This window comes from Heloderma suspectum, chromosome 7 (assembly GCF_057233095.1).
Source record: "Heloderma suspectum isolate Gila_16-S chromosome 7, 16-S_ref, whole genome shotgun sequence".
In the NCBI taxonomy this organism is placed as follows: domain Eukaryota; kingdom Metazoa; phylum Chordata; class Lepidosauria; order Squamata; family Helodermatidae; genus Heloderma; species Heloderma suspectum.
The window spans coordinates 9763815-9777068 of record NC_139464.1 but is presented as its reverse complement, the minus strand read 5'-3'; the positions used below and the strand labels follow the sequence as shown (position 1 = coordinate 9777068).

The 13254-nt window shown below is 45.2% G+C and overlaps 1 protein-coding gene across 9 annotated transcripts in view; it reads right to left on the bottom strand.

The window, feature by feature from the left end:
• LOC146339320 (interleukin-2 receptor subunit alpha-like) overlaps positions 1-2160 on the bottom strand; it is a 93470-nt gene extending 91310 nt beyond the window's left edge. For all 9 annotated transcript variants that reach the window (XM_084809052.1, XM_084809054.1, XM_084809057.1 and 6 more), the window contains exon 1: positions 2004-2160. In XM_084809052.1, coding sequence (XP_084665178.1) covers positions 2004-2079 — 76 coding nt within the window. In that variant the 5' untranslated portion in view covers positions 2080-2160. The remainder of the gene's footprint in view (positions 1-2003) is intronic.
• Between the last annotated feature and the right edge of the window lie 11094 nt (positions 2161-13254).

Genomic DNA, 13254 nt, shown 5'->3' with positions numbered 1-13254 from the left:
GGACATGCTGGGAGTTGTAGTCCAACACATTTGGAGGGTACCAGGTTGGGGACAGCTGCCATAACTCATTCAGGTTATACATTTGTACAATGCAAATGCGCACAATTGTTATGGCTGGTGAATGGCAAATAGTTCAGAGTAGTCAGTAGCCATTTCATCAATTTTTCCTGCCAGCACCGCAGATGGGAAGTGTAGTCATACAAGATCTAGAGGTCACAGTTTGCCTGCCCCTGCCTTATGGTATGATGTGGAAGTGTACACCTCCAAACAGTATTCTTTAATACGCATGAATACAAACGTTATAACAATATAGTATTCAGGATGATCACACTTTTAAGTTGCATGGATGGATTTATTCAGCCCTCCAAATCAAAGATTGATTTAGGCCAGTTGGCGAGTATCAGTTGCCTTTCTAAACCATTATCTGTTTGATACTTTGTCAATGTGAAGTTTGACATGTTATGCTTCTGTTTTGTATTTCTTTTAAGCCACTGATGAAGACTGCTATCTAAATGTGTTTGGCCTATTGTGTTATAATTTTTAGGTTTTATACATCCAGATTTTATTTTTTTATATTGATATATTTGTCATTGCTATATTGTTATAACATCGTATCCAGGTGTATAATGTTCAGCGGTATACATTTTCCTTAACTTTGGCTTTTGTCGATGGTACATGTTGTTACAGATTATTTTTGCCTTGCTATTCATTGAGCTTCCTACACAAGGCTGTTAATCCCCTGCATCTACTTTTGGTTTTGTCGCAGAATTGAGATGCAAGCTATACACAAAGACCTTGCCTTTTCTGCTTTTCCACGACACAGTGTCTAGGCGGTGCTGTGCTACAGCAGAATAATGTGATTACACAACTAGGAAAATACATTTTCTTTCGCTTCCAGAAATAATAATCCATTCTTCACACTCTAAAATAAACCTGGAAAAGTGCACTTAAAAAACAGAAGTGAAACTGGAGGGTCATATCATTGTCTAAAGAAACCATAAAGAACCGTGACTAAGGAATGATGAGCGCATAATAAATGCCCCGTGTAGAAAAGCGAATTCTTTCCTGGGGATTGGTTGAGGATACAGTGCCATGAGACAGGTTTATTGAGGTGGGGAGGATGTATACGAAAAGCTTTGACTTCTGTGATATTTTAGCCCTCCCTAGACCAAGGTTGAGGCTGGGGGATATTTAGCTTTCCTGAGGATTGCAGAGATGCTCTATTGGCTCTGAGAGAGTCTTATCAGAAAGGGAGTTAATCACATTTAAAAACTGCAGATGGACAACAGCATCTCAAAAGAAGCATTCCTTGTTTCCCTTCTGACTGCTTGGAACACCTCTTCTAAGAGGATGCCAGCTATGACACACTGATGCATGCACACATAATCTGGAAAAACACAACAATGCTCTTTGCTTCAGGACCATTATTTTTACTCCTGTGCAAATGCTCAGAAGCCTCCGAACTTGGAAGCTTCCGAGATTCCAGTGCCCTGTCAGGCTGAAGCTGGCAGGGCGGGAGGAGCAGCAGAAGTGACCTTCACCTCTCCATCCTCCATCTTTGGCAATTTTCGCTAGACGGGCCTTTCAGCCCGTCTAACGAGGAAGCTTCAGAGGGGGAGGGAAGGAGGCTAGAGGAGGCTCAGGATATCTTTTATCCTGGCTTCTCCAGTCTCATCCCCTCCCCGCTCACTGGAACACCCCCTTTCCTCCCCCTCCAAGGTCACTTTTCCGACCTCGGAGAGCAGCCAGTGTTGGCTGTGAGGAGTCAAGGGAGTCAGACCTCCAACTCCCCCTTAAGTTGGAGCACTGTCTCCAACCTTGGAAGGGTTTCTCTGAGCAATCCTATGGTCCCTGGGATGCTCTCCGTGGGACCATAGGGTTGCTCTCTTAATTAGTTCCTCGTGTAATAAACTCAAACCTGCATGATTAATCAAGAAATACTTTTTTGATTGGGTAGCACTCCCCTTCCCCTGCCTATATATTGGCAGATGACAACTGCTTACCTTTTCCAGCTCCTTCAGTGGACTGGAAAGCTCCCCATAAGAGAAGTAACCCCCATTCAGCATATAAGCTGTTCATGTCTTCTCGATCCCCAAACTGACTTCGAAGAGGACAGGGTGTTTTCACTGACTGACTGTGAGCCAGAATATTTGTCTACTGCAGTAGCAGCCGAAAGCTGATAATTCTTGTCTCTAGTTTGATCAGCATTTCTTTCTAACTTGACACACCCCCCCCCACTGCCCTTTACACTTCTGTGAACAGCTGAAACTTTTCTCCTCAGGTGTGAGGCCGACTCATCCAGGAAGTCACTCTTTTTTTTTTTTTTTGACAGTGTTATCAAGCTTAGCTACAGTAAGGAGGAAGTGGTTTTCACATCTGGTTAACGCCCTGTGAGTGAGTTTGGCCTACTCAGTGGACAGTTGTAGGAACTATCAGCTCATTCCAAACCAGATGTAGCCACAACAATGATTCCCAAACAGTGTGCCAAAGAACATCAGTATTCCCACAGGAGGGGACTGAAGTGTGCTAAGAAAACATCCAAATTAAGCCACCATGTTGGATTCACCCAATACTACGTGTTCCCTAGAGTGTGGAGGTTCTATGCAGCATAGATCCCTCCTTCTCCAAGCCAAATTGGTCCATGACATCGTCCTGATGGAAGGAGTAAGGAAGAATCCAGATTCCCTGATGTAGTCCATGTTACAAGTGATAGGTGCAGGGGGCATTCCAGAGGTGTCACCATTGGCCAGAAAGCCCGGTGCCCTTTTCTTACAAGTGACTAACTGGGAAAACAGGAAAATGCTGGGAGGTAATGTTAACTGGGCTATTTGCAGTTGTAAAGAAGATGCCTGCCCATTTATTCTGGGAGCCAGCAAAGTGTGCGTGTATGCATGTGTGTGTAAAGTGTGCTTCCAATTTTAATCCAGAAAAAAACCAACACCACAACAGGAATCAATACTTCAGGGATCAGAAGCATGGTAAATACTGATTTGGGTTGTTAATGGAACAGAAAAGGAGGCTTGGCATACTCCTGTGCCTCAATCTGCAGAAATAGCCTTTAATTAATTCTAACCATCTGTACATCAAGCTGCTTTTAAAGGCACAGAAATGGTGGCTGGTAAAAAAAAAAGAAGAAATTGGCAACTCCTTTTGCATTCTGGATTGGTCTATTGCCGTGTTATTCCCTGAGCCAGCTTGGATGTTGGAATTGGTTTAACTGGGCTGCAGGTGTCTTATCGAAGCATTACTTATATTTTATGATGTGTTTTTTTTAACATAATATATGATAGGAACATATGTTTCACTTCCCATATATTTGTTCCCCTTTTTCGTCCAGTATAAGTAATAAGGCACATCTTTTGTTCTTGAATGAGAACTTCTGCTATGCCCAATAGAGCTACAGCTGGAGTATACGGGAAGCTCTCTAGTTAGGAAAACAGGAGCTGCCCTTTTGGTCCCAGGTCCAAACCTTGCAACTCTTGACATGGGGTAGAACCCTACAGTGATGAAGAGAGATCAAGCTTGCAGGACTTTGTTCTTCCAAACAGCCCAGTGTCCACCAACTGGGGCCAGTGGAAAATAGTGTCTGGAGATGGGGATGATACAAAATGGTGGCTCAGGGAGAGACCCAATTACCTACTGCTCCTCCCCCATGAACTATACACCACGATACATCATCATCCTTATTCACATTGCTGTACTGCCCAATAGCCAAAGCTCTCTGGGGTTTTTGCAAAGATTAAGAACATTTTAAAAATACAATATACAGAGATTAAAAGCCATTTACATGAAACACACACACACACACATACAGACAATATACACATGACAATATATATCTAAAACAATTTCAAGCAACCGATCTCAAGCAATCAACCATAACCATAAGACAATCCAGGACAGGTTCAAACCCATATGTTGCCAATTGCCTGAGAGAAGAGAAAGGTCTCAACCTGGCTCCAGAAAGATAACAGTGTTGGTGCCAGGCGGGCCTCATTGGGGAGATCATTCCAAATTGGGGGGCCACTGCCAAGAAGGCCCTCTCCCTTGCTGCTGTCTTCCAAGTCCAATTCTACATCTGAATTACTATAGATCACAGGAATTACTTTTAGGTGTTGCTGTTGTTATACAGCTGGGAATCAGCTGCTCTGTTGCAAATCATCCAGTATCTATCAGTAGATCCTGATGTATCTTCTGCTTAACACTGTTCTGTTAAACTCTTCTGTCATTTGCTAACAGAGTAGTGGTGGTAGAACACCTTTTCTGAATAATCCAAGAACTGCTTTTCATTTTAGGTAAGTATTTCCTGAACACCTGAGAGCAGAGGAGCTAATCATTCTAATCCTAACTACGTAGATTTGAAGTATATGTCATTCTTCCACCCCAAAATGTTTACTTGCAGAGTGTGTCAGAGTAAGAGGAGTCTACTCGCTGTGTTCCTGCGTGTTGCTCTGACTGAATGAGTGTTCAGTCAGTTCAGCATGACTGAAGCAGAAGGAGGCAGCCCCAGGGCACTGACTCATGGAGAGATGCAACGGGCAGTCTCCGAGGATATATATTCTACAGTCTTTCTGTATTGGTTTGATGAGAACTTATGAAATTTCACAAATTTCTTCATAAACAGGATGAGAGTCATTGTGGTTGTTTAAATGGAATGTGGGAGAAAGCAAAATTAACAGATTCATCCATTCAAGCAGAGGGATTTGAGTGTTCAGTTCTTAAAAACCTGGGTTTGACTTTTAGTCCTTATGTATTCAGCCCTGCTTGTGGTGCTGAATTAGGCTTGCCACCTCTTTCTTCTTTAACAGGCTGCTCTGCTCATCCTTAACAGCTACCTGACAGGCATATACAACATGGTCCTCTCCATTCTGGGAAGAGCTGTACCTGTTAGATTTGGCCACTGCAGGTGGCTGAGAATTTCATTTAGTTTGTTTTTGATAAGAAAATTTGGTTATTTATATTTATTTCATTTCATTTCTATACCACCCAATAGCCGAAGCTCTCTGGGCGGTTCACAGTTTCTTTATAAACAGGACTAAAAGAACATGAGATTAAAAAAAAAAAGAATGTGGGAGAAGGATTAATGTACAGATTAATCCATCCCTACTCCATACTGGAGCATTTTGTTGCAGCTCCAACTTGTTCTAGCCTTAAGGTAGACTTCACTAGTTGTTGATGTTGTTCAGTCGTTCAGTCGTGTCCGACTCTTCGTGACCCCATGGACCATAGCACGCCAGGCCTTCCTGTCCTGCGCTCTCTCCCGGAGCGTGCTCAAGTTCATATTCATTGCATCGGTGATGCTATCTAGCCATCTCATCCTCTGCCGTCCCCTTCTCTTTTTGCCTTCAGTCTTTCCCAGCATCAGGGTCTTTTCCAGAGAGTTTTCCCTTCGCATTAGGTGGCCAAAATATTGGAGCTTCAGCTTCAGTATCTGTCCTTCCAATGAGCACTCAGGGTTGATTTCCTTTAGGATGGACTGATTTGACCTCCTTGCAGTCCAGGGGACTCGTAAGAGTCTTCTCCAGCACCACAGTTCGAAAGCATCAATTCTTTGGCGCTCAGCCTTCCTTATAGTCCAGCTCTCACAGCCATACATTACTACTGGGAAAACCATAGCTTTGATTAGACAGACCTTTGTCGGCAAGGTGATGTCTCTGCTTCTTACTATGCTGTCTAGGTTGGCCATAGCTTTCCTCCCAAGGAGCAAGCGTCTTTTAATTTCATGGCTACAGTCACTGTCTGCGGTGATCTTGGAGCCCAAGAAAGTCAAATCTGTCACTGCTTCCATTTCTTCCCCTTCTATATGCCAGGAAGTGATAGGGCCAGATGCCATGATCTTAGTTTTTTTAATGTTGAGTTTCAAACCAGCTTTTGCACTCTCCTCTTTCACCCTCAACAAGAGGCTCTTGAGATCCTCTTCGCTTTCTGCCATTAGGGTGGTATCGTCTGCATATCGGAGGTTGTTGATAATTCTCCCAGCAATCTTAATTCCGACCTCTGATTCATCCAACCCGGCATTTCTCATGATGTACTCTGCATATAAGTTAAATAAGCAGGGTGACAATATGCAGCCTTGTCGTACTCCTTTCCCAATTTTGAACCAATCAGTTGTTCCATGTCCAGTTCTTACTGTTGCTTCTTGACCCTCGTATAGGTTTCTCAGGAGACAGGTAAGGTGGTCTGGTACTCCCATCTCTTTATGAATTTGCCACAGTTTGTTGTGATCCACACAATCAAAGGCTTTAGCGTAGTCAATGAAGCAGAAATAGACGTTTTTCTGGAATTCTCTTGCTTTCTCCATGATGCAGCGAATGTTGGCGATTTGATCTCTAGTTCCTCTGCCTCTTCGAAACCCAGCTTGTACTTCCGGTAGTTCTCAGTTCGCATACTGCTGAAGCCTAGCTTGTATGATTTAGAGCATCACCTTGCTGGCATGTGAAATGAGCGCAATTGTGTGGTAGTTTGAACAGTCTTTGGCGTTGCCCTTCTTTGGAATTGGAATGTAAACTGACCTTTTCCAGTCTTGTGGCCACTGTTGAGTGTTCCAAATTGGTTGGCATATTGAATGCAGCACTTTAACAGCATCATCTTTTAGGATTTTAAATAGCTCAGCTGGAATACTGTCAACTCCGCTAGCTTTGTTGTTACTAATGCTTCCTAAGGCCCGTCTTTGCACAAAACGTTCCCTTGAGATCTCCAATTTTCTTGAAGAGATCTCTAGTCTTTCCCATTCTGTTGTTTTCCTCGATTTCTTTGCATTGTTCAATTAAGAAGGCCTTCTTGTCTCTCCTTGCTATTCTCTGGAACTCTGCGTTCAGTTGGGTATATCTTCCCCTTTCTCCCTTGCTTTTCGCTTCCCTTCTTTCCTCAGCTACTTGTAAAGCCTCCTCAGACAGCCACTTGGCTTTCTTGCATTTCTTTTTCTTTGGGATGGATTTCGTTGCTGCCTCCTGAACAATGTTACGGACCTCCGTCCATAGTTCCTCAGGCACTCTGTCTATCAGGTCTAATCCCTGAAATCTATTCCTCACCTCCACTGTATATTCATAAGGGATATGATTTAGGTCATACCTGAATGGTTTAGTGGTTTTCCCTACGTTCTTCAATTTAAGCCGAAATTTTGCAAGAAGCAGCTCATGATCTGAGCCACAGTCAGCTCCAGGTTTTGTTTTGACTGACTGTATGGAGCTTCTCCATCTTTGGCTGCAAAGGACATAATCAATCTGATTTCGATATTGACCATCTGGTGATGTCCATGTGTAGAGTCGTCTCTTGTGCTGTTGGAAAAGAGTGTTTGCTATGATCAGCGTGTTCTCTTGGCAAAACTCTATTAGCTTTTGTCCTGCTTCATTTTGTACACCAAGGTCATGCCTGCCTGTTACCCCGGTGATTTCTTGACTTCCTACTTTAGCATTCCAATCCCCTATGATGAAGATGACATCTTTTTTTGGTGTTAGTTCTAGAAGGTGTTGTAGGTCTTCATAGAACCGATCAACCTCAGCTTCTTCGGCATCAGTAGTTGGGGCATAGACTTGAATTACTGTGATGTTGAATGGTTTGCCTTGGATTCGTACTGAGATCATTCTATCATTTTTAAGATTGTACCCCAGTACTGCTTTTCCCACCCTTTTGTTGACTATGAGTGCTACTCCATTTCTTCTAAGGGATTCTTGCCCACAATAGTAGATATGATGGTCACCTGAATTAAATTTGCCCATGCCTGTCCATTTTAGTTCGCTGATTCCCAAGATGTCGATGTTCAGTCTTGCCATCTCATGTTTGACCACCTCCAGCTTACCTTGATTCATTGATCTGACATTCCAGGTTCCTAAACAATATTGTTCTTTACAACATTGGATTTTCTTTTCACCACCAGACACATCCACAGCTGAGTGTCCTTTCGGCTTTGGCCCAGCTGCTTCACTCTTTCTGGCGCTACTTGGAAATACCCTCTGCTCTTCCCCAGTAGTATATTGGACACCTTCCGACCTGAGGGGTTCATCTTCAGGCGTCATCTCTTTTAGCCTTGTGATACGTTCCATGGGGTTTTCTTGGCAAGAATACTGGAGTGGGTTGCCATTTCCTTCTCCAGTGGACCACATTTTGTCATAACTCTCTGCCATGACCTGTCTGTCTTGGGTGGCCCTGCACGGCATAGCTTATGGCTTCACTGAGTTACGCAAGCCCCTTCGCCACAACAAGGCAGTGATCCATGAAGGGGAGACTTCACTAGTGGCATTATCTAACTGCTTGTTAATCTTTGGTGGGAGTGATTCCCCCCCCCCCGAGAACTGAAAGTGTTGCGCTGTAGGTTGTGGTATGAGCACACTAATTTCTTTGTCCCATGCTTATGTGTGGCCAATAGTGTTTTGGAGGTTTTTGTAGTACTTCAAAAACTTGCAAAACCTGTTTAACCAGAGTGGGATAAAATGAGTGGTGCAACCACAGGCTAAGACGGCTATTGGCCATCTCCAATCCTTGATATTGAGTTAACCCCCTCCCCCCAACCTGTTACAAAACATTCTCGATAGTTCGCTCTAATTAATCAAAAGTAAAGAAAACAAGCAAGAACAGATAGCATTCTTTCTATTCATGGTAAATATAATCTCTGTTGTAATATCTAGCATTGCTCTCAAGAAATAAAATCTTACTGTTAAAGAGGAGGGTAAAGAATGTAACAAGGAGATTTGGATTCAAATCATTGCTTGGACACAAAGCTCAGTTTGGTGACCTAGATCTAGTTACCATCCCACACCCTAACCTTTCTCACTGAATTTTTGTGAGGATAAAATGGGATAATCCTCAGGTATACCGTCCAAAACTCCTTGGTGGAAGGGGTGGATAAGTAATCGATAAACCAATAAAGTCCAGTCAAATGATACCACAAACATTATCCAGGTAATTCTATATAGCGCAATCCTCTACTTCTGAGTAAAGTAAGTCCCATTGAGTCCAATGGGGCTTAGTCCCTGGACAGAGGGTATAGGACTGAAACCTAAATATGTAAATATTTGTCAAGATCAGAAGTCCCCAGCCTTTTTCCGTTTGGGGGTCACATTTGGAATTTTGACAGAGTTCATGGGCACTCTTGGAGAGTGGCTGCCATGGAGTGTGTGTGTGGAAGGGCTTGCCCATGCATAAAATGGTTGCAATGGTGGGTGTGGATGGTCACCGATCAGCCATTTTCCTGAAGGCAAACTGGTGAGGTTAAAATAAAATTGCCCATAGAGGTGGGGTCCAAGCTCCGAAATACAAAACCCACATTTGAACCTCAGTTTTTCGCTTCAAGATTCATTACGCAGAAGGCAAACTGATGAGGCTCAGAGATAAGTAACTTTGCCAAGGAACTGAAAGAACTGGGCATGTTTAGCCTTGAGAAGAGAAGACTGAGGGGAGATAGGAAAGCGCTCTTCAAGGACTTAAAAGGTTGTCAGAGAGAGGAAGGCCAGGATCTCTTCACGATCATCATCATTATATCTCGCCTTTTCCCCAATACTGGGACTCAAGGCGGCTTTACGACATTAAAACCTATACAATTAAAACCTATAAATAGGAATATAAATTCAAGTGTACAAAAGTTAAAAATATAATTAAATCATCAATATTAAAATTGTAAAAATATCAAAACGTTAAAAGACAACAAGAAAAATAGTATCCACCTGTCATATTTTCACAGGTCCAAACTAGTTATCCCCAAAAGCTGGCTGGAACAAAAAAGTTTTTACATGCCTACGAAAGCATATCAAGGAGGGGAGTTCCAGAGCCAGAGTGCAGGACACGGAATCATGGGCTAATGTGACAGGAAGGCAGATTCCGGCTGAACATCAGGAGAAAATTCCTGACTGTAACAGCAATATGATCATGGAACCCATGACCTGGGGAGGCGGTGGGCTCTCCCACACTGGAGGCATTCAAGACGAGGCTGGACAGCCATCTGTCAGGGATGCTCTGACTTGGATTCCTGCACTGAGCAGGGGGTTGGACTCCATGGCCTTGTAGGCCCCTTCCAGCCCTACTATTCTATGATTCTTCTGCATACACAATAGAGGTGGGGTCTGATTCACAAATGCCAAATCAAATATTTACCCCCATAAAGTGAAGCAAAATACAAATATTTTATTTATTTATTCGATTTATTAGCCGCCCATCTGGCTGGCTATCCGGCCACTCTAGGCAGCGTACAATACAAATAACAACATGAGATATAACAAATTTATGCAATCAACTGAACAAAACAACGCTGCTCTAAAAAAACAATGGAAAAACCCTAACCCACCCCAAATGCCTGCCTGAACGGCCAGGTTTTCAAAGCCTGGCAGAAGCTCATCAAAGAGGGGGCATGGAGGAGGTCACTAGGGAGGGAATTCCACAGAGTAGGGGCCACCACAGAAAAGGCCCTCTCCCTAGTCCTCACCAGCCTAGCTGTCCTGGCTGATGGGACAGAGAAAAGGCCACCTGAGGCTGATCTTGTTGAGCGGTGTCCCTGGTGTTGTTGGAGGGTCCTTAAGATAGACTGGGCTGGAATCATATAGGGTTTTATAAGGCCAATGCCAACATCTTGAATTGGGCCCGGAAAACAACTGATAATCAGTGCAACTCCTTCAGCACTGGAGTGATGTGGTCTCGCCGATGGCTGCCTTTAATCAGGTGGGCCGCCGCGTTCTGCACCAGCTGCAACTTCTGAACTGTCTTCAAGGGCAACCCCACGTAGAGCGCATTACAGTAGACAAGGTGAGAGGAGACCAGGGCATGAACTACTGATGGGAGCAAATGGTTAGAGAGGCAGGGGTGCAGCCGCTGTATCAGATGGAGTGGATATAGTGCTGCCTGGCTCACAGCTGACACCTGAGCCTCCATGGACAGCTGGGAGTCTGAAATGACCCCCAGACTGCAGACCTGGTCCTTCAAGGGCAGCCGCACCCCACTGAACACCAGGTCAACCTCAACCAACCTCCCCTTGTCTCCCACCAAAAGTACTTGGGTTTTGCCGGGGTTCAGTTTCAGCTTAGTCCTTTCCATCCAGCCACTCACCGACTCTTAACACTTGGACAGGGTTCCTACAGCCAACCTTGGCGAGGATTTAAATGCGAGGCAGAGTTGCGTGTCATCTGCATATTGGTGACACTGCATTTACCCCCATAAAGTGCAGAAAAAGACTAATTTCACAGCAGGTAAACTGGTGATGCTGAGAGCATCACACACACACATAGAGGCAAAACACTCACCCACCAAGAAGCACCCCCCCACCCCCCCGCCGAAGCTAGTGCTACGTCTTCTCCACTGTCCCCAAGGAAGCTCTCCATCTCTAATAGCGGGGAAAGAATGTCTGCTGTACTACCTCACCTCAGGTTTACACACAGACACACACACAGAATGAGAGAGAGAGAGAGAGAGAGAGTTGGTTTTGAACACAGCAAGGAAGTTGGCAGGACTTTTTCTTCCCCTCTAAGTCTGCCATCGCTGTGATAAGATATTTTGACTAGGGCAGAGTCCGTTTCACATGTAATCTGATTTTGTGGTAGGCAGATGTCATGTCGTTAGCACTTCTGTTACCACTGATTGCAAACCGGGTAACGGAAATGTGCCACCAAGAGTCCGCCATGCAGATCAAGGACTTGCTGTGAGCTCTTTGCATCGCACTTCGAGGACAAAATCGCTTCTCTCCACAGGGAATTTGACGCTGTTGTTAGCACAGCTCCAGCCGAGGTGTCTGATGCCACCACCTGCCTGATTCCGTGGGCTCCGTTTCAATTGCTGCGGCCTGTTGACGTGGACAAAGTGCTTGCAGCAATGCGACCGGCCTTGTGCCCTCTCAATCCCTGCCCCTCCTGGCTCATAAAAGCTAGCCGAGAGGGTATGACTGGGGGGGGGGGGGTTCCAGGGAGTGGTAAGGGGTGGTTCCTGCTGTCCTCAAGGAGGCAGTAGTGCAACCACTCCTGAAGAAACCCACTCTGGACCCAATAGTATTTGACAAGTACTGCCTACCTGCAAATATCCCTTTCTTTGGGAAGGTACTTGAGAGGGTCATGGCGGACCAACTGCAGGCACCCTTGGGGGATACTGATGATCTGGACCCATTCCAGTCTGGGTTTTGACCTGGTTATGGGACCAAATCAGCCTTGTTTGCCTGGATGGATGACCTTTACTGGGAGAGGGACAGGAGGACTGCAACCCAATTAATTCTGCTTTATCTCTCATCAGCTTTCGATACCATCGACCATGGTATCCTCTTGGATTGACTCCGGGGGCTGGGCATTGGAGGCACTGTGTTTCAGTAGTCCCAGCCCTACCTATAGGGCCGATTTCAGAGTAAAATTGGGTGATTATTCCTTGGCCCCTTGGCCACTGAGACATGGGGTTCCTCAGGATACATCTTCTCCCCAATGTTGTTCAACATCTGTATGAAGCAACTGGGAGTGGTCATTAGGGGATTTGGAGCGAAATGCCATCAGTATGCTGATGACACGCAGTGCTATCTCTCTGTGGCATCTGAATCGGGAGAGGCTGTGCAAGTCCTAGATCAGTGCCTAGACTCAGTAATGCGCTGGATGAGGGCCAATAAACTGAAGCTGAATCCTGGCAAGAACGAAGCCCTGTGAGTGGGTGGTTCCTGGGTCCAGGAGATAGGCTCACTGCCTGTTCTGGATGGGGTTGCACTCCCTCTGAAAGATCAGGTCTGTAGTCTGGGGGTACTCCTAGATCCATCATTGTTGCTGGAGGCCCAGGTGGTCGCAGCGGCTCGGAGTGCCTTTTACCAGCTTCAGGTGGTTTGCTAGCTATGACTTCTCCTGGACAGGGATAGCTTGGCCATGGTGGTACAGGCATTAGTAACCTCAAGACTGGATTACTGCAAAGCGCTCTATGTGGGGCTGCCCCGAGGCTGCCCCGGAAGCTGGAGCTAGTGCAGAATGCAGCAGCTTAACTGTTGTCAGGAGCTGCCGCTTTTCAGCAGGGACCTCTTTTGCTGCCCTGGTTGCCTATTCGCTACTGGGCTGGGTTTAAGGTTAAGGTATTAGTGTATAAAGCCTTAAACCACTTGGGACCAGGATACTTAAGAGAGTGCCTTCTCCCTTATCAACCTGTCCAGTCACTGAGGTCATCAGATGAGATGCTCCTGGTGGTTCCACATGGACCTGTGACCTGATTGGAGTCCACCTGGAGAACAGCCTTCAGTGTGGTGGCCCCATTGCTATGAAACTCTCTGCCTCTGGAGGTCAGGCAGGTGCCAACATTGTGTTTTCGGCACCTCCTGAA